The sequence below is a fragment of the Eptatretus burgeri genome, chromosome 12 (assembly GCF_056783735.1).
Source record: "Eptatretus burgeri isolate ZD-2024b chromosome 12, Ebu_testis_v1, whole genome shotgun sequence".
Classification (NCBI taxonomy): domain Eukaryota; kingdom Metazoa; phylum Chordata; class Myxini; order Myxiniformes; family Myxinidae; genus Eptatretus; species Eptatretus burgeri.
Window position 1 is genome coordinate 61,428,005 of NC_140972.1, and position 27,668 is coordinate 61,455,672.

At 46.6% G+C, this 27,668-nt stretch overlaps 1 protein-coding gene across 2 annotated transcripts; it reads left to right on the forward strand.

The window, feature by feature from the left end:
* The first annotated feature begins 16,982 nt into the window (after positions 1–16,982).
* On the forward strand, positions 16,983–22,239 carry LOC147015732 (uncharacterized). 2 transcript variants are annotated; one of them, XM_085848212.1, is made up of 3 exons: positions 16,983–17,268; positions 21,520–21,735; positions 21,821–22,239. In XM_085848212.1, the coding sequence occupies exons 1-3, from the start codon at positions 17,001–17,003 to the stop codon at positions 22,015–22,017; spliced, it is 681 nt and encodes a 226-aa protein (XP_085704338.1). In that variant the 5' UTR covers positions 16,983–17,000; the 3' UTR covers positions 22,018–22,239. The 2 variants fall into 2 exon arrangements, with proteins under 2 accessions (XP_085704338.1, XP_085704339.1); XM_085848213.1 differs by lacking the exon at positions 16,983–17,268 and adding an exon at positions 17,383–17,616 and having other exon boundaries at positions 21,630–21,735.
* The last annotated feature ends 5,429 nt before the right edge of the window (positions 22,240–27,668 follow it).

Genomic DNA, 27,668 nt, shown 5'->3' on the forward strand with positions numbered 1-27,668 from the left:
TATATGTTGTTACGGATTTCAGAATCCGGTCTGATGAATGCATCCACACATCCAGGTCCTCAGACAGTTATTTCCTTAAATGCATGTTCAGATTAGCCCCATCCCCATGTCCAATGGGATCTTAAATGTGATGCGTTGAGAAGGGTAAAGGATAGATCCCCTCTCTTATGGGAAGCTTTTTTCTTTACGACAGACACGTTTACACACATTTCTTTCACGAGTTCTGAAGCCCGCCCTTATTTTTCCTCAGCAACATTCTTTCGCGAGCCCCGACGCCCGCCTTTTTTGAGAGCGCACGGGTCATCATGGTAACTGTGCGCAAGTGGGGCGGGGTGAGCTTGGGGTGGACACTGTGCCACCTCGATGGCCCGCAGATATAAAACGAATGAAGGTCCGTTCGGAGGCGAAAGAAAAGCGGAGGCGAGAAAAGTGAGAGGAAAAGGGCAAGAGAAGTGAGAGGAAAAGAGGTGAGAGAAATAAGAGGAGGCAGAGAGAAGAAAGAAAGAAATCCAGAGAGGAAAAGGAGGAGGAAGTGAGCAAGCAAGCGTGGTGTGGGTGTGGGCAGCGCCGCCAACAAGTGAAGCGTGGGTCAGTCATCAACAACACCAGGGTGTAAACCCGCGGCAGACGATCTCGGTGCCCTCCAGACGTCGACTGGTGTTCAGGGCTGTTCGCGAGAGAGTGCATGGCAAGGCTGGGTGCTGGCGACGGACGTGACATGCACGCACACATTTCAGGACGTTTTCACTTCATGGATGACTACTTTCTGGTGAGAGACGATTCTTCCCACCCCCCCCCCCCCGAATGATCTGTTGGGTACCCATGTCTGTGTTTAGCTGTAAGTAAGTCAACCCCCAATCAGCATCTGCTCTTTGTCTCTTTCTTGGCATTTTGATTGATTTTGCTTTGAAATTAATTCATTTATTTACCCTAGAAAATATAGTTTTTCATTTATTTATTTTATTATTAATAAATCATTTGTCGATTTCCAACCTGTCCGTGTTTGTACTTTCCTTCCATTGGTCTTGCATTGTCCGAACCGAGATAGACTGGGAGGTAATTACCACAGATTTGACCAAAAATAGTCGGCACGCACCAGCAGTTAAAATGCTCGGCCGTCCTAATTAAAATATAGGCGAGAAACATTGGTGCTTTGCCGAGGGCGCGCTTCCCGCTCAGGTAACCACGTGACCTCCAGTTAAACGGAATAATTAGACGGTGGACACTGGAACTTGTGGTTCACTGTGTGGCATTCGTGGTTCTAAAACAAACCCACCGTACCACAACATTAATTGTGAGTGGTGACCCCAGGTCCGGCTCTACCGAGGACAACCGGGGATTAATCCCCGAGTGACAAGCTGGTGTCTCGGTACCCGTGGCCGCAACAATATATATATATATATATATATATATATATATATATATATATATATATATATATATATATATATATATATATATATATATATATATATATATATATATAGTTGCAGGCCAGCAGTCGGATGAGAAGAACACCGGTGGGGGGGGGGGGCGGTAGCTATGTCGGGGTCCCACTAGACTCCCTGGAATTGCAGGCCATTACACACGGATAATTCCATGACATGGCGGGTCAATAACCGACCGTGGATGCCAATAACTCAACCATGTGACCTCGGGTCCTCTGTCTATGGGTTAACTGGGTTACCAAATTAATCACGTGACCCATTACTGGGGGACACGCCCTCGGTGCGCCTTGTACGAACCGGATCAGATGCAGCCAAGTGACATTGCCAAGGACGTACTGGCTAAAAGGAACGGATCGTTGGGAAAAAAGTCCCGGCTAGGTTAGGATACAGACCATGAAAGATCAATGAAAGAAAAGACAAAAACGAGCTGGGAACATTTCTTCAAAGGATTTATTAACAGGCAGGTGAGGAAAGGTATGTGGACAGTGATTGTAGTTTATTGTTGTGTGAAGCAGAGATAGGAAGAAAAGTGTGGTGCGACAATTACACAAGCAACTTACAAAAGCAGGCACAGAGCAGTTATCCCGATGTAATTCCTCCATATTCTTAACTGAAACGAGGAAAAAGGAGAGATGAGGCCAACGGTCTCTCGGTACCTTGCACGATTGACCGACCGCACCACCAGTACATTTTGGAGGGATGCTCTGCTGGGCGATACCTCCCTGACAGCTGGTGCATCGTCTCCCGCTTCGTGGCACTTCGTGCAGCTAAGCGTCGATCCAGAGAATGGGGCGCGACCAACAGGCATGAAGGAGGAACTTTGGGCAGAGTCAGAAGCCAGTGGGTGGAGAAAGGCGGAGTCCGAAGCAAGTGGGCATAGTGGCAGACAGGATCAAGTGGGTGGATGGGTGGAGTCAGCGGCGAGTTGGTGAAGAAGGCCGGAGTCAGCAGGCGAATGGGCGGATTGTCGATCCCAGGCCAGAGAGCAGGACGAGCCAACAGGAACCAGGAACGATGAGAATGGACGGAAAACCACCAGCAAATAGGGAACGCTCGAACGCCCCCACGACCCGTCCCTTTATAAACCGTGTGGTGCGTCGTGGGGCGACGACCCGAAGCGATGCGTTGTCACCCGAATCGGGCGCTCTGGTTGGCCCTGGCCACCGCGCAGGCCGGCCACAATGGCCGGAAGCGGCTCCACTCCACTTCCGGCAAGATGACCCCAAGCTGTGGAATCTTCTCACTCCGACCCTACGACACGACATGAATCGCCCCACACCGAACTCCGCGACATGAACTGCCCTGCACCAACTCCCGGGCCGTGCTCCGATGACCGGCCGAGGGCGGCGTCAGTCCCGCATGCTCGCCCGGGCACCCCTGATTAGCGCTGATCAATGCCTGCTCCGTGATGCGTCACACAGCCCGAGCTGTACAGCACGCCTCTGCCTGATCGTGGCTTCGCCGGCCGGAGAGGCGAGGATCGAAGGTAAGATATTATGGCAAACCCATGCACAGATGGTAAGATGTGTGCCATTCGTGCCCTGCTCTGTACGATAATAAAGTGTCGCGAGCGGCGTACTGGTCTGCCTTCAAGCACGTTCCGAACAGTGCGTGCGGATCCGCCATTAAGCATGTGGCCAGCGTGCGGGTTCGCCCGATATAATGAAATCCAGAAATGAGTTGAAAAGAACGAGCCGCTTGTGTCTTGCACACTTGTGTCCTGTACAACGTGGCGTGGTTGTTGTTTTGCCATTATCGGCCTCTGACGATGTAGCTATTGGCACCAAGCTGCCAGCCACGCTCTTGCCGATATTGGTTCATTTGCTTCTGTGTTGTGAAAAACAACATCCGTGCAGCCTGTTTAAAAGATATTTTAGCTCGGGACGGAAGCTCGGGACAATCATCTCGAGCTGCCGAGTATACTCTATGACGTTCCGCAAAAGTTGGGTTGAGGGATCGCTTGAGGACGGGAGTTCTGTGCTGTGCCACGCTATGCCAATCGGGTGTCCGAGTGCAGTGCCTGCTGGCCTCGGATTTACCTCAGGAATAAGCAGAAAAGAAGAGTAGAAATGAAGTTGGTGGTGTAAGCAAACCTAGATATGAGATCCCCGCAAGACACGTCCCGTTGTCCCGCTAGACAAAAGGGAAGGGACTATCTAAACGTATATTAATGGAATAACTGTCGATGGTTCACTATATGTTGGATGCCATTGCCTTAGAGGCATGCGGTTCCTAGAACCACAACAATATTGTTACGAATCTGGAAGCCATTTGCACACAAACAGCCAGAGTCCCCACAGTTCAGTTATTTCGATAAATATGTGTTTACAGTTGGAACCCTCCCTATGTCTAAAGGGAATTACATGTGTGTGCTGCGAAGTTTCTTTCTAGTTAGATTTTTGCAATACCCAACACCAACAAATCAATCCTTCACTTCTTCGCACCATCGACGCCATTGCCCATGTGCATTCGACCACGGACATGGGCAGAGGTTTCCTCACCTCAGAACTCCGACTCTGCCCCAGAAAGGCAGAGTTTTCCCCCTGTCCAATCGGAGGGGGACAGATATCACCCCACAAAACCCTGTCCAATCAGGGCAAAGATTACCTCAGAGGTCCGATCACCCCACCCCGCCCGAGGGAGGGATAAGAATTGCCAGGCTCCCATTCGTGTTAGCTGGAGTTGGGTTGGAATTGTCGGAGGAGAAAGGGGTCGCCATTGCTCTTGGTGATCGTCGTTGCCGTGTCTCAAGCTGGTCCTCTGACTATTCCAAAGCCATCGACTTCCATCTCTCATTTTATCGAGCAATAACCCAGAGTCCAAGCCGGGAATCTCTGCTGGCCCTCTGTGAGGAGCGACCCTGGACCCCGCTATACCGTGTCTGGGCTCGCCCCCGACCCCGAGTTTCACACCTGCAGTCGTGGGCCAAACCGCACGAGGCGGCCAGGTACCAACCAAATTCTGACCTCCAGCCTGTCTATCCCCTTAGCTGCGAGGGTCAAAATAAAGACAATCCGGGTCCATTTTCTTTTGGTGTGTGTGTGTCTGTGGTGGCGCTGTCCTATAAGTAGAAATTGTAGAAGTGTTGATTGCTCATTGTACATTGCCTGCATATTCGTGACAACTCTGCTCTGTGTCTCCCTCCCGATTAAAATAAACCCCTGTTAAAATTAATGTACCAGCTCGTTGCCTGTCGTTTCTATCATTGACCCAGCACGGTTACGGGCTTGAGAAATAGTGAGGCCGTTTGTGCCGTAAATTGTTCATTTGGTCCGGCGCGGCTTTGGTAATTTCCGCTCGGTTACACCGGATCCGAGTCGGTAACAGCGACTCGGTTCGTTCGAACAAAGCCGGCCGAGGGTGTGGCTTCCCCGATAGTTAAACGGCGTGAGTACTTCGATAAATTGGAATAGACAAGTGGACTCTACCTCACGCTGTCGAAATATTGGCGACCACGGTCCTTTAAGCGACCCGTCGACTCCGGAGTTATCCGGGGTGACGACCTTCCATTCCGGTGTTCGGTGGGAGAAGGCTCCACTGCTCCATCTAACGGTCGTCCTCGCCACCGAACCCGGCACCACAACAATATGAACGATCACGTTTTCTTTTGTCCTTGTGACTGTTTCTAAAGCATTTGGTTATTTTATATGAACCGGGTGTGCCTTACAAAGGTTGTATGGTTTCTCTGAGTTTCAAAGCAAAATATATTTGATGACATCCGATTTCCGAGCAGTCTGCCGGATTAACGAGTTTTCTAAATTACCGAGCTAAATTTTTTTCGACCCGTCACATGCAGCTGTTTATAAAGATGAATGACCGACCACGATGCACTCAACTTCACGAAGGTTTTATTCACAACACTCAGCTCCATTACTGGTCCCGTGTGTCGCGCATGTACACACAGCACTCACGTCAAACCCGAGGAAGGGTGATACATCACAACATCTCCCCCTTTAATTACAAATCCAAGCGATTTGGATGTTTAGATGCACGGGAGGACCTACGCAAAGGAGTTGTTACAATTACAGATTTCGGTGACATGGACAAACGTACCCACTGCCAGTCCGGTGCAGGTACAGAAACTTTGGGCGGAGACACATTACTAACAACTTCAGATATGCAGGCTCGGACAACGGAACAATAACTGTATGAATCGCATAATTTGTATCATTCTCCAACTCTATATAATGCAGCTTGATCTGAACCACATGTTTCCTTACTGTACGCCCATCTTTTAGTTCCACGCAAAAAGCATGAGTTCCTTCTTTGCTAATAACAACACCTGGCAGCCATTTCGCTCCAAGGCCGTGGTTCAGTACATAAACTGAATCGTTTACTGCAAAGTCATGCAATGCAACCGTGCGATCATGATAGTGTTTCTGACTCTGACGCTCGTTATCAACAGTTTCATCGATGTCAGGATGAACAAGAGAAATAGTGCGGTGCCTGAACAATTTTACCGTTACACACCGGATAAAAGTGTAATTATTTTCACATAGAAAATAGGCTGTGTACTCATGAATTCTGGCCGAGGAGCCATCTAATTGATTCGCTCGTTCGTTAATTAGCGCCAATATAATATTTGGGTGTGGCGTTACCGGCCACGCCCTTCCAATGCTCCGAATCACGGCGGAGGACTGTAGTTTCCTCGAACAATGATCGTCAAAATGGCATCCACAGAGTGCTTTTGACCGTGATTTTCAAGGCAGTCCGATGAATTTTGTCCCCTGAAACCCATCAAAGGCAATAATGGAAGGCAACGTCGATCAGGTAAGCTAAAAGGCAATTTATGATGGAAAACCCAGGATGTACTCATAGACTGGGATAAAAATGTTGTTAAAGTCGGTTCCATTCTTGAAAAAAAATGCGTGGTCATGGACAAAAAAATAAATGGAGCGCAAGACCTACCAAGGCTACTAGGCCTACCTAATAGTACTATTTTGGACCAGTTTGCGTGGTGAAGGAATCAAATCTGCATTCCTTGATAAATAGTTTGGCTATCTTAACAGGTAGTTAGGTAGATAGGTGGTTGGTTGTCCAATCCAAGATGCACCAGACCAGGTGACGTGGCATATCGATGTCGATGATGGGAGTCGGATTAAGGATACCTAGCTTAAGCCGCTGTCACACCTTGACGATTTAGCCAGCGTATGCCGATGTATGAAAAATTTGTCTAAAACGCCGGCACACGTCGAATACGTTATGGGTATATATATACGTTAAGTTTTGTATACGTTAAGAGCACGCTGGCATACGTCGTAGTACGCTGGCATACGTCGTAGTACACCGAGCTCGTCGACAAATTTTAACATGCTCAAAAATTTTCGACTTATGCCAGCGTATGACTCACGTTCCGCATACGCTGGCCATAAGTTGTAGGCACGTTACGCGATCGTTGACACACGTCGACACACGTTACTTGTAAGTTATTCATAAGTCGAAACACGTCGAGGTGATGTTTAGCGTCAGTGTTCTAGACTCCATGTTTTTTTTTTCTTCTTCTTCTTTCTCTGGCATGACGGTGATGTTGACACTTCGATTTCTAGTGCGGTTATAATATAATATAATTAATAGGCTGCTGCTCAACGATTTAAATCATAACCGCACTAGAAATCGAAGTGTCAACATCACCGTCATACCGAAAAAAAAAAACCCATGGAGTCTGGAACACTGACGGGTTCCTCCTGTGAAGCCCATTTTTATATACGTACCAATTTCCCTAAATGCTGCCAATACGCCATTATACGGTAACTGTAAGTTAGAAACACGTTCAGTTAGTTCTGTGGTCGGCCGGAAGACGTCAAATACATCTACATACGCCAATATGCGTTGGAGATACGTTACACATAGGTTCAAAGCACGTTGCTCATAGGTTAGAAATAAGTTTCGGGTACGCCAGACATTACCTCGACATATTTCGACTTATGAATAACTTACAAGTAATGTGTGTCGACGTGTGTCAACGATCGCATAACGTGTCTACAACTTATGGCCAGCGTATGCGGAACGTGTGCGTCATACGCTGGCATATGTCGAAAAATTTTCAGCATGCTTAAAATTTGTCGACGTACTCGGCGTACTAAGACGTATGCCAGCTTGCTTCAGCGTGCTCTTAACGTATACAAAACTTACCCATAACGTATTCGACGTGTGCCAGCATATTCGGCAAATTTTTCATACGTCGGCATACGCTGGCTAAAACGTCAAGGTGTGACAGCGGCTTGACACTTCGATGTCTAGTGCCATTATGATTTGAATCGTCGAGCCGCAGCCTATTAATAGCCTACGCCACGTGATCGTCGGCGATACGCCGCCGCGCTATGCATAAGTTAGACTACCGTTGGGCATAGGTTGTGAACGCCGACAACACGCTAAGCATTCGTTGGTAAAAGTTATCTATATGTTATCGAAACCTTCTGTGTACGTTACTAATACGTTATGCATATGTCCAACTCATTATGAATATGCCCAAAACTGGAAGAAAAAAAAAACCATCAATAGTTCAGCGTACGCCAGCGTTTTACATACATTTTGATACGTTGCCATACGCTGGCTAAAACGTCAAGGTGTGACAGCGGCTTTAGAACCTTACTGATCTGATGTAGAAATGTTCCAATTTCCTTTAAGAACTTCCCTTTTGGAGAAACGGCTTCAAAAGTTCCACAGTAAATATTTTGGATGTCTCGCATTGAAACTGCATTATGGAATTTTTATTTTTTTTAATGAAGCTTCTGAATCATTTTCGATGAAGAGCAAGGTAAAATATAACATACGTATGCCTGCATCTGGATTCTTCAGGTAAAACCCCTAACTTGGATAAGTTGATTTTCAGAGATTTGCTGTTGTTCAGATGTAAGTAGAATGCATCTTGGACAGAGCTTAGACCAACAGGCCGAGGCAGCCGAACATCATCGTAAAGAATATGAATCTTGTATATTGACGGGCAACCCGGGTTTATTGGACCCTTTTTCAGCAAATTTTTAACTTAATTCCGTCGTAAAAAAGTAAACAAACAATCTTCCTGAACATTAACGTGAGGGCCATGAATTATTCATGCTGTAAAGTGTAAACAATCGAAAAGAAACCACACAAACTGGTGCCATTACGCCAATAGGTACCGTGATGGCAGTGCCGAATGTGCTAGCTGATTCGGATAAGCTAATCTGCCCTATTTTACCATCATCACTGAACACTATTCAGAATATTCTGGGGATACTATGCTTTTTTATCAATTTCAGACCCAGGAGCAGGATGCAGTTGAAACAGAGCTGGACTGGAGTAAATGCGTCGTATGCCAAATCTCGATGTCGGATCCACTAAAATGTCCTGCCAACTGCCCAGTTGCAGGTGCTGAAAGTGTTGAGGCGACATATCGGAAATTCCTGGAAAAGTGACGCAGTTCAGGGAGATCGGAAGCATGCCCTGCAATGTTCCATTTGGTAAAAACGATCTCGCACGTTTCTGTGACAACAGTGCGTCCTGGCACAAATCGTGTTATCTCAAGTTCAACAACACAAAACTACAACGGGCCACTGGTTCTCGAGTAATTCAGATCCGAACAGTCGACACCGATGTGGTTGTCATATTGCTGGGAATGTTCCATCTGGTAAATCAGCAACACCCTGACGCTGACATATGGGTTGGTTTTGGTTTTGGAAGGAACTTCTGAACTTATCATATCAGCGATTTATATCACCGCATCGGCGAAGCAAGATCGTGAGCGCTACCCGTCTTTCATGCGTTGACAAGTTGTGACACAACCTCTGCATTCATGAATAAAGGGAAAACAACGGCGTGACAGGCATGGTTAGAAACTCCAGAAGTCATGGACACCTTCATACATTTGGCGGAAAATCCATTCGTCATTGCTGATCGTGATTCTCACGAGTTTAAGGCGTTTGAGAAGTTTGTCGTGCGGCTATATGATAAGTCTGGCAACTCCAACTCAGTCAACGAAACCAGAAAGAACCTGTTCTTTAGAAACCAGAAAGAAGACAATCAAGAGTTTGAACCGTCTACCACCAACACAGGTAAGTAGCGATGCCGAATTCTAGCTCTGCTATATTCACGAAAATTATTCCACATTTACGATTACTCCAGAAAACATTCCTGTGTATTCCCTTCATATTATTTCAGGATGCGCTGTATCAACATTTCAAGAGGGCATCGTATCAGTCGAGTATCTGGGTTACCAGCGATGAACCAAAACGACATGATGTCATGCCGAATGGGTTTGGTTGGACCGCAGAAGATAGTTCTTGGCAGCCCGTCTGGATCACGCAACCTGCAGTTTCCGCTGCCTGTAGACTGCTGATAAAGTGCAGCTGCAAGAAGCAGTGTTGTGTTTGCAAGTGTGTCGGTGCCTCCTTGAAGTGTACACCACTTGTGGAAAGTAATTGAAAGTACTGAATACTAATCACCTGACTTGATTTACACTTGAAGCAAATATAATTTCTCGACTCTTCTTTGTAACTGATGATGTCATTTTCAAAATGACGCCATAGATAGCGACATTTTCCGTAGAAGTAGGGCTACAGAGCATGTTCTGTTGTGCAGCATCGCAGAAGCTGTAGTCAACCAGTTCTGACCTTCATCTGCAATAGGTAGATGTAGTCCAGAAATGGTAGTCTCCAGCTTCTGTGATGCATCATGAGGACATCGTAATACCCAGTGTACGCAGCGTCATTACACTGTTTATGACATCATATCCTTCAGGAGCATCACAACCTACTCAAAAGTGGATTTTGGGACACGGTTTCCATCTGTTTGAACTATATTTACAATAATTTCTTGTAGTTTTATGATAGTTGAAGCAAACTGAGGAGATTCTTTAACTGTTTGCTTCAATTATTGGCTGTGATGACGTCATAAGTACCATATACGTCATCATAGCGGCTTCTAAATGTATTTTCCTGATAGATTAGGGGCACATTCCTATCTGTTGGTAATACATTTATATGGCCTAAAATGAATGGCTGCAGAGATATAGCGGATTCGTTACCCTTGTGTCTTGACCTCGACCTTCAGAGGCAATTTTTTTCGGTGGCTCCTCGGACAGAAATTTCTGTAATTATAATAGGTGCATGCCAATTTGGTGCTTTTATCCAGCTTGTAACGGTACCATCCTATTTTGCTGTTAACAAACCTCACTAAAAGTCTGGTTTTGAGTTCCCACTTCATAAGCAATTCGGCTGGAGGCGCTCCAGTTACGGTATGTGGTCTGGATCTATAACCTAGCAACACACGTGACAAACACGTTTGAAGCAAACCTTGAGGAACACGCCTTAACCCTCACTTGATAACACTGGTCAACAACAAATTTGTTGTCTGCATTTTTTAAGCTGATTTAGGACGAATCTGATGCGCTGAATCCAAAACTCACATTAGTTTTGTTCAATCAGGTCAAGTTTTTGAGATATGGCCACATGTCGTTTTTTACATTTTTGTTCACATGTACGCATGTGTGGAGCATTTTAGAAGAAGTTGGTAGGGGTAAAATGTCATGTCAAATAATTGTTTTGATTGGAAATAATTATTTTAATGACAAGAAGTATTCAGGTACGATAGTTCTGGGTGATTATGTCGAAAAGGGATCAGTTTGAAGTCATAAAACCTCAAAATCTTCCAAAAATTGGTGAGGCAAAGCATAAAGTTCGTGGATCAAAACTAAAGTTAATGGGGCAGATTTTGAAATAATGTGATACAAAAAAGGTCATCAACGACCCTCTGGTGGACAGAGACAGAATACTCTTCCCACCGCTGCACATCAAGCTCGGCTTAATCAAGCAGTTCACCAAGGCTCTGGACAAAGATGGTGACTGCTTCACTTACTTGTGCCAGGCTTTTCCAGGATTGACCATGGAGAAGTTGAAAGCTGGCATCTTTGATGGTTCTCAGATCCGTCAGCTCATCAGAGATCCAGAGTTCAAAAACTCAATGAACGAAGTGGAACTGGAAGCGTGGAAGACATTTGTTTTGGTAGTGAAGAACTTTCTTGGCAACAATAAGGCCAGAAACTACGCAGAACTTGTCAACAACATGCTGACTGCTTTCAGAAACCTGGGCTGCAACATGAGCATCAAGATGCACTACCTATTTTAACATATGAACCGGTTTCCTGAGAACTTGGGTTCAATGAGTGACGAGCAGGGGGAGAGATTCCATCAGGACATGAAGGAGATGGAGACCAGGTATCAGGGTCGCTGGGATGCAGTCATGATGGCTGACTACTGTTGGAATCTGAAGAGAGACCTCCCTGCCGCTGAACATTCCAGGAGTTCGAAGAAACGGAAGTTCAAGCCCTGAAGTTTGAACAGTGGTAACGCAACATGCAATTTACTTGTACTTACCTTTATCAATGCCCACCATTCAGATGACAGTAATCGATGTTTCTATCATGTAATCAATAAATGTTGTTGGCAAAACATTTTTTTTTTCTTAAAAACATGTTTAGGATGATATGTGTTGACAAAAATCAGCTGATAATGCCACAAAAATGTAATTGATTTTTGTCACAAGATCTGATTTTTTCAAATCAACTTAGCACAAAAACCTGACCTGATGGAGAGAAATGGATGCCATTTCCTGATTCAGCAGTGCCAGAATACCCTAATTCACTTGTAGAAATCTAGACAACATTCAGAAAGTAAAAAATTGTTGACCAGTGTAATCTGTGCAGCACGCTCTGCCTGACCATTAGAAGCAGGTTTAAACGGAGCAGAACAGACATGTTTGACACTATTCAATCTCTTGAATTCCTGAAATTCCTGACATGTAAAACACGAACCATTATCGCTTACTAACACATCAGGTTGACCGTGAGTAGCGAACATGACACGCAAGGTCTCAGTGGTGGCAGCAGAAGGCTGATAGACATGATAGAGCACTCGATGCACTTGGAAAATACATCAATGACAACAAAGAACATTTTCCCTAAGAATAGACCTTCAAAGTCAACATGAATCCTGGACCAAGGTTTGGAAGGCCACGACCAAAGACTCAGCGGTGATTCCGCTGGTGACGTGAGCTGCATACACGTTTCACAACAATGAACACAAGATTCAAGTTCAGAATCAATACCATGCCACCAAACATAAGACCTTGCGATAACTTTCATCATAACAATACCAGGGTGAGTACTATGTAGTTCAGGAACCAACTTCTCTCTTTCCTGCTTTGGCATGATGACACGTCGGCCACAAATTAAGCATTCTGACTGGGCAGATAACTCCTCTCAATGACGTAAATACGGTTTGTACTCTTCCGAGTCTGGCATACGGGACCAATCGCCAGTCATACACAACGCTTAACTACAGACAACACAGGATCTCTGTTAGACCACAACCTCACTTGAGCAGTAGTGACTGGAGGATTGTCACGCTCAAACACATTCATAGCTAATACAAGGTCAGCAGGTTGAGGGGTGTTGTTACAATCAGTGATAGGTACCATCAGTCGACTCAGTGTATCAACACAATTCCCATTGCCAGGCCTGTAACAAATAATATAATTGTAACCAGACAGTGTCAAGGCCCACTGCTGAACAAGTGATGAGGTAATTGGTGTTGATTCCCTTGTTCTCTGAAAAGAAGGTGAGCGGTTTGTGAACAGTTTCAAGCTCAAATTTACGACCAAACAAATACTGATGCATCTTGGTTACCCCAAACACAGCCTAATGCTTCTTTGTCAACCATACCATAGGCTCTTTCATCTTTCGTCAAGCTTCTGGAAGCATATGCAACAGGTTGTAACTTGCCTGACTCATTGGCTTGTTGTAACACACAGCCTACCCCATATGCACTGGCATCACATGACAATGCAAGATACTTACATGGATCAGAAAGAACAAGCAACTTGATAGAACACAATAGACATTTAGCTTCATTGCAGGCATCATCCTGGGCCTTGCCCCAAAACCAAGTTTTCCCTTTCCGAATTAACTGATGTAGGGGTTCTCTCACTGTGCTCACCCGCAGCAAGAAACCGCCAAAATAGTTGAGCAAACCCAAAAAGGAACGCAATTGTGACATTTTCTGGCTTGGGTTCGTTCTTGATTGCTTCGACTTTGGAATCCCAGCGGCAGTGACTCTTCTGCATTGGAATACCACTTCGGGCACCATAAACACACATTTCTCATGTTTCAGTCTGAGTCCTACTTTGTCCAAACGACGCAGGACTTCCTCCAGGTTACTCAAGTGTTCTGCAGTGTTGAGACCGTGATCAGGATGTCATCCTGGAACATGACAGTTTTTGGCACAGACTTCAATAGACTCTCCATGTTTCTCTGAAAGACGGCAGCTACTAAATGTATTCCAAGAGGACAACGATTATCGATGAACAGCCCCTTGTGAGTGTTGATGCACATGAGTTTGACTCCTCATCCAGCTCTTGTGTCATGTCGGCAGACATCAGATCGAACTTGGTGAATGACTTTCCACCAGCTAATGTCGAAAACAGGTCATCTGCTTTGGGCAGTGGATACCGATCCTGCATGGAGTGGCGATTTATGATCACCTTGTAGTCTCTGCAGATCCTCACAGCTCCATCACCTTTCAGGACAGAACCAATTGGACTAGCCCATTCATTGAACAACTGGAGAGATGACCCCCTCACTCTGGAGTCTCTCAAGTTCGCAATCTTTTCCCTCATCAAGTAGGCAACAGACCTAGCTTTACAGTAGATGGAATTTGTTTCTGAGTCCAGATGAATCTTGACTTTCATCCCTGTGTGAAGGAACCAATTCCTGGCTCAAACAGAGATGGAAACTTATCCAGCACTTGAGCACAACTGGAAGCCTCCACTGTAGACAGCTTTTTGATGTCATGCCAGTTCAGCTTTATGCTCTCAAACCAGTTCCAACCAAGTAATGTAGGGCTATTGCCTGGTACAGCCCACATAGGTAGTTCATAAGTCACACCATCATAAGACACACTGACATCTGTGCTGCCAATCACCAGAACAATTTCCTTTGTGTCGGTATGAAGTTTGGCCTTCACTGGACTCAATTTGGGCTTCACAGTCCCACAGTTTGTCAAATGTCTCTTGGCTCATAATTGACTGACTCACCCCTGTGTCCACTTCCATTGACACCTGTTTGCCATTTAGTTGAAGATCAACAGTGAGTGAGGTGTTTTTAATTATAAGCAGTAGGTATGTTTTTGCTTCACGCACGTAACTCGGGTTATGCTTTTTTTTGCTTGTACAGAGCTGTCAGTTGCCTATACACCGCCCAAATGAAAGTGTGCGTCAGAAGAACGCGTTGTATGCTCGAACCAAGATCGCTTGTCGGGCAGGTACTCTGCGAGTTTATGATGATGTGCGGTATATAAATGTTTTTTTGGCAGCTGCTTGAATTTTTTCCTTCAGCATTTATTTTAAGAAAAAAAAGAGTGATTTTCACGTACATTTTGGAGAAGTTAAATCACTTTATCATCATGCCGTTGTATTAGGAGATATCTAAGCATCATATTAAGGGATGTTTAAGCACCGTGAAATCCAAAGTTACAGTTGTGAAGTTACAAACATTTTACTAACATCATATGTGAGAGACAGCTGCCTGAGCCCTTTTCTTTCACGTTGTTGCCTTAGCCTTTACCAATAGGTGGCGCTGCTGGCCACTAGGGGGCGCTGCTGGCCACTTGGGGGCACTGCTTGCCACTAGGGGGCGCTGCTGGCCACGAGGGGCGCTGCTGGCCACGAGGGGGCGCTGCTGGCCACGAGGGGGCGCTGCTGGCCACGAGGGGGCGCTGCTGGCCAGGAGGGGGCGCTGCTGGCCACTAGGGGCCGCTGTCGGCCGCTAGGGGGCACTGCCGGCCACTATGGGGGCACTGCCGGCCACTATGGGGGTGCTGCTGGGCACTAGGGGGGCGCTGCTTGCCACGAGGGGGCGCTGCTGGCCACGAGGGGACGCTGCCGGCCACTAGGGGGCGCTGCTGGCCACGAGGGGGCCACTGGTGTCATGGCTCCCTATTTTTAAATGATCACTTTGGGGATTACATTCCTCTATATGTCCACCAGGGTTGATGCTTTTACTACGTTTTGCACAATTACACTGAAATCTGCCCCACAATAAAGTGGACGTGTGCTGATGTCAGTTCTGGTGAGGGGCACTGATGAGTAAAACATGTTGTGCTTCGTCTATTCTACATTAATATTAACTAGTACGTGCCTGTAAAAATAATAATAATAATAATAATAATAATAATAAATAAAAAACCACACAGGCCGTTTCTTCGCTCTCACGTGCCCGCACGTGCGTGACCCGGAAGTTCGATATTATTCGCAGTTACGATTATTCGCAATTTATTTTTAATACCCAATTATTCAATTAGCGCCAACGTATTTTACCTTTTCGCAATGTCGTGGCAAGGAAAAACAAAAAGAGAAGAGAAGAGAGAGAAAAAATTTACTTCCTGGTTCGGAGCATACCAGCACTCTGATGTTCCCGAAATTTCTACACCGTCTAATATAAAAACGATCATAACTTGGGCCATTCTGTTTATCTATAAATGCGCATAAGAAATCGAGAAATTATTAGAATACACGAAGTCATCACTCTCTGGAAGTCCGTACGTTGTAACCCGTAATGGGGAACGTGGCTGAGGTTCCCTTCCCCATCGGCCACGCCCATGCAACAACGTGTCTTCCCATTGGTTGGTAAATAAATGGCCATAACTTGGGAAGCACTTGTCCGATTAATATCAAACCTTGAAAAGGCACATCCTCAGGGCCCCAGCAATATATCTGGCAAGTTTCAATTAGATCGGACCAGTGGTTGTCGAGAAACAGCGGTCACACACACACAGACACACACACAGAGATTGCTGGAATTATAGATAGATGAGTTCCCTTGCAAGGAACTTCCACACAGGAGGAAGCAATCAAGTCTGTACAATCGTTACCAACCTATGGTTGTTTGGCCGTGCTCTATCCTTGTAAAATTCTGAGCATCAAACTGAAACAAGGAATCAGTTCCAACTCTTTGGTCTCCCCACTCTTTAAAAAAATATATTTGGTATGATTTGGTCCAGGTTCAACCTGCTCACCTCCAAAACACAGACAAGTGCAGCTGAGCTACTGATGCCCCTGTTACCATTAAGCTGGGACTCATTTTGCCAAACTTGGAAGGATGACAAGGCGAGTCAACCCACCTGATGTTAATTTAACTAAACAACGTGAGCACGAACTCAATATCCTAAGATTTTTAAGCCTGCCACCAAAACCGTTTAGTCGACATCAGTCATTTCCCTTGTTCTGTCTGTATGACTCTAACTAAGCCGTCATGGCCGTCTATACATTCCCTCCCCATTTCTCCATCCTCATCGGATCCTTTGTATGCCAACTCCCCTTTCTCCATTGTTGTGCCAACGTCCCCCCACCTCCCACCTCTCTCATTTGGTTCTTCCATGAGCCTCGATCTCTGTTATAAAAGCCTCATAAGAAAAGTCTCATAAGTTTAATCTCAAATGAACCCCAAAAGGGCGAATGCACGAACATGGTGTAAACGAGTCGGGTTCATCTTGCACCGCCCCTGTGGTCCTGTAGGTGATGTGAATGAAAAGTCTGAAGTTTCACTTCCCTTTGACTGTTCTGATCACGGATCGCCGCCTTTGGAGAGGAGTCATGGATTTCTCGATGGCATTCAAGATCCACTTTCTCGGATTTTTCTGTTTCTTGGCGGTGTCTTTTTGGTTCTGCGATAATTTCCTTTGTTGGGTTTTCATGTTCGTTGTTGTTTTCGCCGTAGTTCAATCTTACTGTTACTGCTTTCTGGATTTTCAGATTTTCTCTGTTCTTTCCGTGTTCCGACGAAACTTCACCGGTAAGCGATTTGTCCAGCATTAATTACAATTTCATTATTTAAGAATCAATATGAACTTCTTGCTACTGACTTTATCATCTCTGAATGATTTACACGTCACACTTTTTGGGTATGGTTCCGGTGGGGAGGAAGTCTCACTTTCCAGTGCATTTGTACGTTTAGTAACACGGAAGTATTACAGTGGGATTAGATGCTGCCTACATCACACTTGTGTTAAAATGGTGACTGCTAAGCTGATGAGCTCCACTGTCCCGAAATCAAACAAGATGATAAAGGGATAGCGCGATGGCACTTACTGTGCCTTTGAGCAATCAAGTCTGGCTTCGTGCTCGCACACCAGCAAAACAGGTGTACCTCTTCGTTATAATACTTCAAAACGTCTGCCACCTTGTCATTTGAAAGTTGTTTTTTTATTGTAAGTCTGTTGAGGATTGAGTGAATAATATGATTGTCGTGGAACTAAGTTTTGTTGGATCTTGCACTTCAGTTTATAGTATCGTTGTGGTGCCGGGTGTGAAGGATGGAGGATGACCGCTAGATGGAGCAGTTGGGCCATCTCCCACCGAACACCGGAATTGAAGGTCGTCACTCCGGATAACTCCGACGTCGACGGGTCGCTTAATGGACCGTGGACGCCAATATTTCGACCACGCAGTTCGGGTCTTTTTGTCTGATTCCAATTTACCTCAGTAGCCGCGCGATCTATCTATCGGGGATACCACACCCTCGGCCGGCTTTGTCCGAACCGAGTCGCTGTTACCGACTCGGATCTGGCGTAACCGAGCAGGAATTACCAAAGCTGCGCCGGCCCAAATGACAATTTACGGCACAATCAGCCTCCGTAATTCTCAAGCCCGAACCATACTGGGTCAATGAAAGAAAGCACAGACAACGAACTGGAACTTTTAGCAGTTATTTATTTACAGTGTAAGAGGGAGGGAAACACTGAGCAGACTTAATCACGAACATAGATGTAAATGTACAACGGCAATCACTTAAACGATTTCTACTTATCAGATTGGTCACAGACAGACACACACACCCAAAAAGAAATGGACCTCGTGGATCTTTAATCGGCCCTTCAGCTCGGGTTGGAAGGCGAGCTGAGGGTCAGAGTCTGGCCGGGTACCTGGCCGCCTCGTGCGGTTTTACCGACTCCAACTCACCACGGTGGGACTCGTACCCACGACCCAGAATCCAACGAGCCCACAATCCTGGCTACGACGATCGACGACACGAGCACCACAAAACGTCTCCGTCACGACCACCACCACCATGAGCACCAACACGACAAACGACCGCCAAGGAACCCCGTAAAAGAAGACCCCAAAAAAGACCGCAGACCAGACCAGACCCCAGAGACAGCTCGCCACCTTCCTTATCCCCTACCCCGGGCGGGTGGAGGGATCCGCTCTGAAGTATCTCGCCTCCGGATTGGTTGGGGGGCGTCGGGCGATCGGTGTCCTCCCCTCATTGGACAAGGCGAACATTCCATCTGGCTGGGGCGGGGTCGGCTCTGAGGTGATCTCACCCCCGATTGGTCGGGGGGCACATTCCATCTTGCTGCGACAGAGTTGGCCCTGAGGTGATCTCACCCCCGATTGGACGAGAGGATCATTCCATCTTGCTAGGGCGGAGTTGGCTCTGAGGTGATCTCACCCCCGCCTATGTCCGTGGCTTCGAACATGTGCGTAATGGCACTGAAGGAGTGGAGGGGCATTTAATGCAGAAGACTAATTAGAAAGAAACTCACAGCGCACACATGAAATTCCCATTAGACATAGGGGAGAGATTATAACTATCCACATATACTTAACGAAATAACGAAACTTTGGGTCAACTGTATGTGTGAATGCGAATGGTTTCCAGATTCGTAACAGTATGACGTACAATCAAGAGGGGTGGTCAGTGGGTCACTGACAGAGGTGAACAAAAGTTTTATTTACCTTATTTATTCACAAGTAGCAAATTCAACCCATCACTTCGCTGACGGGAATATTTAAGGGGGGTGGGTGGAGGAGCTGAAAGAGGGAAGGGGGAGAGAAGGGGAGGGAGAGAAAGAGAGGAGGGGGTAGAGAGAGGAGGAGAGGGATACAGGACGGAGGGGAGGGATACAGGACGGAGGGGAGGGATACAGGACGGAGGGGAGGGATACAGGACGGAGGGGAGGGATACAGGATGGAGGGGAGGGAGACAGGACGGAGGGGAGGGAGACAGGACCGAGGGAGGGAGACAGGACGGAGGGAGGGAGACAGGACGGAGGGGAGGGAGACAGGACGGAGGGGAGGGAGACAGGACGGAGGGGAGGGAGACAGGACGGAGGGGAGGGAGACAGGACGGAGGGGAGGGAGACAGGACGGAGGGGAGGGAGACAGGACGGAGGGAGGGAGACAGGACGGAGGGGAGGGAGACAGGACGGGGGGAAGGGAGGGGTGGGAGTGAGGAGAATAGAGGACAGAGGAGGGGTGGAAGTAGGGAAGGGGTTTGGGAGGAGGTGAGGAGAGGGGTTCTCAACTTGTGTTTGGTCGTGGGAGTTTGGAGAAGTGGAGGAGGGGGTAAGTTCAGGATTGAAGTAAAGGTGGAACATTGAAACTGTGCGTTAATGCAGCACGCAGAGACTGCTGGGAGATGTCCATGTGGGGTGGAGAGGGGAGGGGGTTTGGGAGGAAGTAAGCATGAGGGGAGGGAGAGGAAAGACGGCGTGAGGGGAGGGGAAGGGAAAGCAGTGTGAGGGGAAGTGAAGGCAATGTGAGGGGAGGGGAAGGGAAAGCAGCGTGAGGGGGAGGGAAGGCGGCATGAGGGGTGGGGGAGGGGAAGGCAGCGTGAGGGGAGGGGGAGGGTAATAAAACATGCCCAAACAGAAATATTTTCTTTTTAACCGCCAGGTTCTGTATAAAACCAGGCGGGAGTATTTAAAACCCATGCTATCTACCTGACATGCATGCATGCTCGCATATGCAACAACCGTTGTACACCTCCGGTCGGCTCACTCCGAATCTGATTAGTACATTGTACGCTACGGGGAACCAGTTTTAAATTCAAAACTAATCCGTAAATCCTTAACAGAGTGGTGCGGATGGGAGAGCAGGGGAGGGGTGAGAGAGAGGGAGAGCAAGAGAGAGAGGTTGGAGAGAAAGGAAGGGAGAGGGCAGGGGTCAGGGAGAGGGAGAGGGAGAGAAAGGAAGGGGAGAAGAAAGAGGGGGGGTGAGGGGTGTCAGAGAGAGAGGGAAAGGGGCTGGAGAGGGAGGGATAGAGGTGGGAGAGAGAGGGATAGAGGTGGTAGAGAGAGGGACAGAGGTGGGAGAGAGAGGAACAGGGGTGGGAGAGAGAGGGACAGGGGTGGGAGGGAGAGGGACAGGGGTGGGAGAGAGAGAGAGAGAGAAAGTGCAGAGGGGAGGGGGAGAGGAGAAGGGGGAATTCTGGATGAAGCGACACCCAGTTTAACGTCTTTCCGAAGGACGGCACACACATTGATGAATCACCCTGCCTATGAAACACCAGGATTCCAGTTTATAGCGGGGTCGGGATTCGAACCCATGCAACACAGCTAAGAGCGAGTGTGCATACCTCTCACCTATGCTCCCGTGATGTGGCGATTCATTGCTTTGTAAAAACTGAAAAGATTTTTTACTCGTACTGTAATCATCTAATTTATTTTGCCTTTCTTACTCCGGAAATGTCCTCATTGAGAACCACGCCATGGTATCGCCACCAAAGCTCGAAGTGTGCTCGCCACATGGCTTAAACAGGCATTCAATAATATGAGTGAGGAAAGTGAAAAAAAAACACTTTATCATCAAGAAATCGTTATGGCCTGTTCAAAATCAAGGCATTTTGGAGCAGGCCCAAAAAAATGGTGAATTAAGACCCCAGGGAAGGACAGAGAGGTGACCAAGGATGAGCCTTGATAAAGGATAATTAAATAAGGCCATTAATTATCTTCAAAAGGAGTGTTTAAATCAACTCAAACACCCAATTTTCATTCATGCATTCCCTTGGAGTTCCCTTAGTATGCATGCAAAGTTTCAGACCGCTAGGTTTCAAGGTTTTGGAATTATGGAGGACACACACACACACACTGACATTTATCATTTGGCCTCTACATAATTTAAACCTTTCATTTGAAGAATCAATTATGTTTGTTTTACTTGGATGCTCATAGGTCACAGACTTATTGGTCACCACTGGTGTAGTTTTCTGATTTTATGTCCAGAAACTAACTTTATGAACCCATTTTGCATTCATGTTCAGCTCAAGTCCCTTTGGAGTACTTTGTTTATGGAAAAACCTTTGGTGCGGAGCAGATGTTCCTAAGTGATCTTCGCAAGTGTTCGGTGAATATGTTGCCTCGGCCTGTACAGGAGGAAAGTGTTTCTTCTCTGCCACTCTTGGTCTTCTGTGTGAACGCGACACGAGTTGGAACCGACACCACAGCTGCACTCGCAAAGTGTGAGATGGTTTGTGGAAGTGAGTGATGCAAACGTCACCGAATGGTTCACACACAGAGATGCAAGACAGGCCAATGCACTGAGATGTTTGTTCTCAATTGCAGGAAGATCGGTCATCATGGTGGTGATGAATCATGTTCCGAGTTGTGCCACGTACAAGAACCCTCATAGCTACGCAAATGTCCAACAACAGAACGTATTGGCCACATATGACTGTTTCTTCTCTGAAAGGAAAGGATTGCACAGGTGTGAAGAGAACAACAAGGTGGTGAGCCAAGTGAGGGATTTAATCAAAGGGTGAGCTCAACTTAAGACACTGGATCCTATGAATGGAACAGTAGGACAGTAGTTTTGGGTACAGTAGGAGGAGATGCAAATGTACTGGGTAACAATGGCTGTAATGTTAGCTATGAAACACAATTATGGCTTTTGTTCATTACACTTAGAAAGCGATTGAGTACTTAAGTTGAATTTTTGCTGCTTATTTGCTTGTACTGAAAATAAAGGTTTGCTTTGCCAGTGATCTCTGATTTTGTGTGATCAAATCGGTAAACTGTAGGAATATGTCCCTACAGTTTATGAAATCACGATATTTCAAAGCAAATGGTTCACAATCCAGCTGCACCGCCCATCATGTCAAAACATTGTTTTTGAGACTTCCTGCTTGCCTGAACTCCTACTTTTTTGCTACTACCTGTGGAGTTTCCTATCTGTCCGATCACTCGCTACTATGCACTTGATTGATGAATCACTGCAGATATTTAGCTATCTTCTGTATACAGCACATGGTTGCGGTTAACATAATTTGCTGATGGTGCGGCTGTTCCACTGACACAGTGCCCCCTGTAGGTTAGAACACAAATTTATGATTTGTTCAGGTTGCTGGCGATCGTTTGTCTACTCTTCATGAAGTACACCTTGGGATGTTCAACATCTATCAACTAATGCCAGCAGATGGAAGGCCCAATTTAACGTCCATCCAATGGAGGGCACACAGTGATGAATGGCCCTGCATGTGATACAACAGGGTGACAGTTTATAGCTGGTTCGGGATTTGAATCCAGACAAGACAACACGGAGGTGAGTTGGCACACTTATAGGCCATCCTTTCAGCCCAGTTACTGAACTATAAATTCACCTTTCTGTCCCTACCCTGGGATTGGTGTCATACTGGTTGGAGTGTCCGCTCTGGCTCTGGGAGGTTGATTGTTCATACCCTGAGTCATACCAAAAACCCTTTTTTAAATGGTACATGCTGCTTCCTTGCTTGACACTCATCATTTAAGAGGATAGAGCATGGACAAACAACATTGGGAAGGCAATGGCAAACCACCCAGAAACTGCTTCGGCAGCACCAACACTCTGTAAATAGAGTATGGCACATCAAAATCAAAATCTGATTTATTTGAGTTCATGCATTTTGTATTAAGAGCGGTTTTATGGACCTGTCTGACTGTCACCAATTATAGCTAAGCAAGCAAAATCACGTTCATAAGTAGAACAGTCGTTTAGCATAGGTAGGACATGCTCTCACTCTGTACCTCCATAAAGATTGACTTGTAGCTCCTTCCCCCAGTTTAGTTCAACATTTACTTTTCTCCTCAACCGCTGGAAGAGGCACACTCCCTTGAGCTGCAAGGCTTCACAATTTATCACAACCTGTCTTGATCAGATCTCCAAACAGACCTCAAAATGCTGGTCAATGCCCTGGAATTCTCAACAGAACAAAGTTCATTCCAGAACTAAAAGCTCGTCATTGTTTCCACACACATATGGCTTTCAGACAAAGTATCATGGAGTACAGGTCCCCACTCTGAACTGGTGCAGCTGCTTTGGTTTCTCATCTTGCTCCCATGGAGGCGGTTTCTCATCTTGCTCCCCAATCTTACTCCTCTTGCCCTCTTTGGCCCCTTCAGATCGCACATGTTCTTTCAAATCCCACACCTGGTTACCATCTCCAATCCTAAGGTGATCGCTCACCACCATTTCCTCATTCCCGTGCTTTCTCTCCTGTGGAAAACGACACCCTAAGTTTGTTGTGCTATGGCCCTCCTTCCAATCACTGTTGATGACCCTCCACCCCCACCCCACCCCTGCCCTCTTTGCTCTCTGCCACCAATCCACACAAATGTTTCCTTTTTCCCATTTATTCCTCAGTCTGTGAACTTGCTTGCATTGTCATTTGGCTCCTCGTGAGCGAATATGTCTAGATAAAAACGATTTCAATGTCAGAAGTGATTAGGATGGAAGAAAGCAGGAGTTTTGGGTTGGGTGTGGCATGATTAAGGAGGTATAAGGGAGGAGAGAGGGGGGGGGCAGAGAGGGAGATGTGCCCAGATGCAACAGCACTTCCTGCATTGGAGCAACAGAAAGTAAAGCATCATACTCTGCCCCTCTGCAAGAGTGAACTCTTGTAATGATTCATAACCTTTTTGTGAGACACTCAAATCGACAAACAAATGTTTGCAAATTATGCACAGCTTTCATTAATTTTTTTCTTCAATCAATTTTTCAATTAAACCAATTCAATCAGAAGTAAAACCATGAGTAAGAGAAATGTATCATAGAAATGCATCATTGATTCTTATCGTGTTGAAAACCGTGGAACGATGCCTTTAAAGTTTAAACCATCTGCAACACCTAATGTGGATACTGGAGCAAGCACACCTCTAACACCATCCCACCTGCACTCTCCACTTCTACCCATCACTCCCCTGTTCACTCCCATCTACCGCCTGTCTGGGTTCTTCCCGACATCTTTGATATTTGTTCCTTTCACATTTCTTTCTACTTTTTTTCACAATTCTCTTTATTCATTCTAATTCTTGCTTTTTCTTCTCTGTCATCGCTTTTACTCTTTATTCCTCTCTATAGTTAACTATCTAAGGAGAAGTGAATTCTTGCAGAATCCAAAAAGGTGGCTTATTTTCACCCAAAAAGGCCCAAAAAAGGGGAATGTAATTTTCCCCCCAAAATGCCCGAAAAAGAGGACTTTATTTATGTTCAAAAACGCCCAAAAAGGGCACTTATTTTCACCCAAAAATGTCCAAAAAAGAGGACTCCATGTCATTTTCATGCTCGCTCAGTCTGGGTTGCTTTTGTCTCGACTGGAAAAAAATCCGGAAGAATTCTCATGTTTATTTATTTTTCCACCCATTTGAAAAAAAAGTATTAATTGTACATTTGTACATTTTTACATTTTTGTACATTTTAAAATGTACATTAAAAAAACTGTATTCATTATGTGACACTGCTTTCTTTCCTTGCGATGGAGTATCCCCTTTGCACTGTGTTTATCACCGCTCACAAGTTGATATCTTTTGTTGGTAAAGTGAGACCCCACCTATGGAGGGAATGGGATAGCAGCGTGAGGGTAGGGGAAAGCAGCATAAGGGCAATGGAAGGAAGTGTGAGGGGAGGGAGTGCAGTGTAAGGGGAGGGTTGGCGGCATACCAGAGCATTATCGGGGTGACAAAACACACCCAAACAGCAATGTGTTCTTTTTAACTGCCATGTTCGATATAAAACCGGGAGGAAGCATATAAAAATTGCAACCAATGCTATCTACCTGGCAAAGGCCTGCCGCATACATGCCCCTCTCCCCATTACATGTTCCAACAACCTCCTTTTGGTCCATGCTAACTGTGCACATGCACTGGTGATATACTCATCTTTACCCTTGCACACATGCATGGATTTTCCCACACCCACACTGCACAGGAGAACGTCCCGCTTGGCTTCAGCACTGCAGCACGTCTGCTCCCCATGTGCAGAATCACATGGTTCACGCCACAGCCGCATAACCTCCACAGCACCACGCTTCATCGGCCCAGGTGCAAGTTTGAGTTTGAGTTCAGATCGCGTGCCTGTGAAACCTTCACACCGCACACACATTAACAAGTATGCAGGCATGTACACACCCGATAGAGAGTCATTTCTACGCATTTCTACCACGTCCGTTTGTGCTGTGTCCATACATCCTCGCTTGCAGAAACTACTGCTATTAATATATTGTGGCAACTATTAGTATTGTTGCGGAAATGGCCCTTATTGTGTGATTAAATATAGGATTCGCCCAGATCCCCCATTGAATGCATGTTTAGCCAAGTTGTTAGGTAAATTGACATTACATGTGTGTCGGGAGGTATAAGAGGCTGTTTATTCTTCGTACAGTGGTGGTGGACTGAGAGGTTCTTCTTATTTCCCCTCTCCAGACGAGGCCCCGCCCAGTCAGCTGAGAGGGTGTGGCCTGAAGAAGCGAGCGCCGGAAAGGCGAAGGTGGGACTGAGAGGTGGTGCGATCGGCAGTAAGAGGAACTGCCTGAGCCACGATACGGGCGATCGGCAGTAAGAGTGACTGCCTGCTTTGTCGAGTCTGCCTTCTGCTGGATGAGAGGCTGCTGGAGTCGAGTCTGGAGTCGGCTTTGAGGCGAGCGAGCGCCGGATCGGCAGTAAGAGGAACTGCCTGAGCCACGAGAAGCGGCGCGCCCAAAAAGAAAGGAGAAGTGAAACTGCAGTCGGCTGAGAGGCGACAGGGAGACTGAGACTGGCCGAGTCTGCCATTTGGCAGTGGGAGAGGCCGCCTGCACGTCGGGTCGGGCGATCGACTTTGTGGAGGAGTGGTTTTGGCCGGCGGTGCCTCCTCGGCCACAGACCCAACCTGCAGAGCCCAACACCTCGATTTGGCCTGATCTGTTGAACAGGCCAGGCCTGGACTTGTATGCTGGACCTTGTGAAAAGCCAGCTGGAGCATACCACAGATCTTTCGTCTTTGGCCGTCGACCTTACGCGGGGTCTGAACGCGCCGTGGCTGCGTGCGTGAGGGCTGCGACAAATGGACACGCCGCCATTTTGCCACGCGGCGTGTTTGAGCTTGGGTGCTCGAATCCGTGGACATCGGCTTGTCACGAGCCACATTCCTGCTTTTCACACTTTTCCTCTCGTCTATGAAGCATCACCAAGTACTCTGTGTCTTGTCTACATGCTGTCCATGTCTTGTCTGCATGTTGTTTAAGGTTTATCTCGTTAGGGTCCCCTTCGAAACCCATAATCCATAGCTCCCCAGTTAAGAACGGGTTATAGATTAATTATAACATTGTCGTGAATGCTTTGCTTGTGTCATGTTCCCCGATGTGTCCCCAATGTTCTCCTGAAACAACTTGCCTTTGCCTCATGGAAAGCAAACCCAACTGAGGGCAATCTCAGTTCTTTCCACAAAGCTCGGAACAAGTGTGTATCTACCCTCAGGAGAGCCAGAAAACAACATCTTTCTCATCTCAAGTCTGAACTCTCAAACCTCTCTCCCTCCTCAAAATCCTGGTGGCGTTTAATCAAATCTGTTTCTGGTGTATGTTCCCCCTCCATCCCCTCCCTTACCTCAAATGGCCGCACTGCTGATTCCACACGTGATAAAGCTGAATGTCTAAACTCGGTGTTTGCAGCTAAATCTTGTGTCCTAAACCCATCACTATCTCTACCCACTTTACCCAGTCGCACCCAACTGTCCCTGGACTCTGTGTCCTTTTCTCCTAACAAGGTGGAGAGCTTGCTTTCAAACCTCGAGTCAGATTCTGCAACCGGTCCAGACGGTATCAGCCCACGTGTCCTCAAAGCCTGCTCTTCTGCTCTTGCTCACCCTCTCTCTGTTCTATTCACCCTCTCATTTGCCCAAGGTCATCTGCCATCTGCTTGGAAATCTGCTAACATCACTGCCCTGCATAAAAAAGGTGCAAAAACAGATCCCTGTAACTACAGACCAATCAGCCTTCTCCCAATCATCAGCAAGGTGATGGAATCCATCATCGCTTCAGACATGAAATCCTTCCTCTTCTCCAATGGCTTGATTTCCAATCATCAATTTGGTTTCAGACCAGGTCACTCTACCCTGGATATGCTGCTTCTGCTCTCCCATCAATGGATGGAGGTCCTCAATGCCAGACAGGAAATCCGAGCC

Coding starts and splice junctions, on each gene's coding strand:
- LOC147015732 (XM_085848212.1), top strand. CDS start 17,001: ATGAAAAGTCTGAAGTTTCACTTCCCTTTGACTGTTCTGATCACGGAT. Junction 17,269..21,519: donor GTTCCGACGAAACTTCACCG/GTAAGCGATTTG, acceptor ATTCATGTTCAG/CTCAAGTCCCTTTGGAGTAC. Junction 21,736..21,820: donor GTGTGAGATGGTTTGTGGAA/GTGAGTGATGCA, acceptor TCTCAATTGCAG/GAAGATCGGTCATCATGGTG.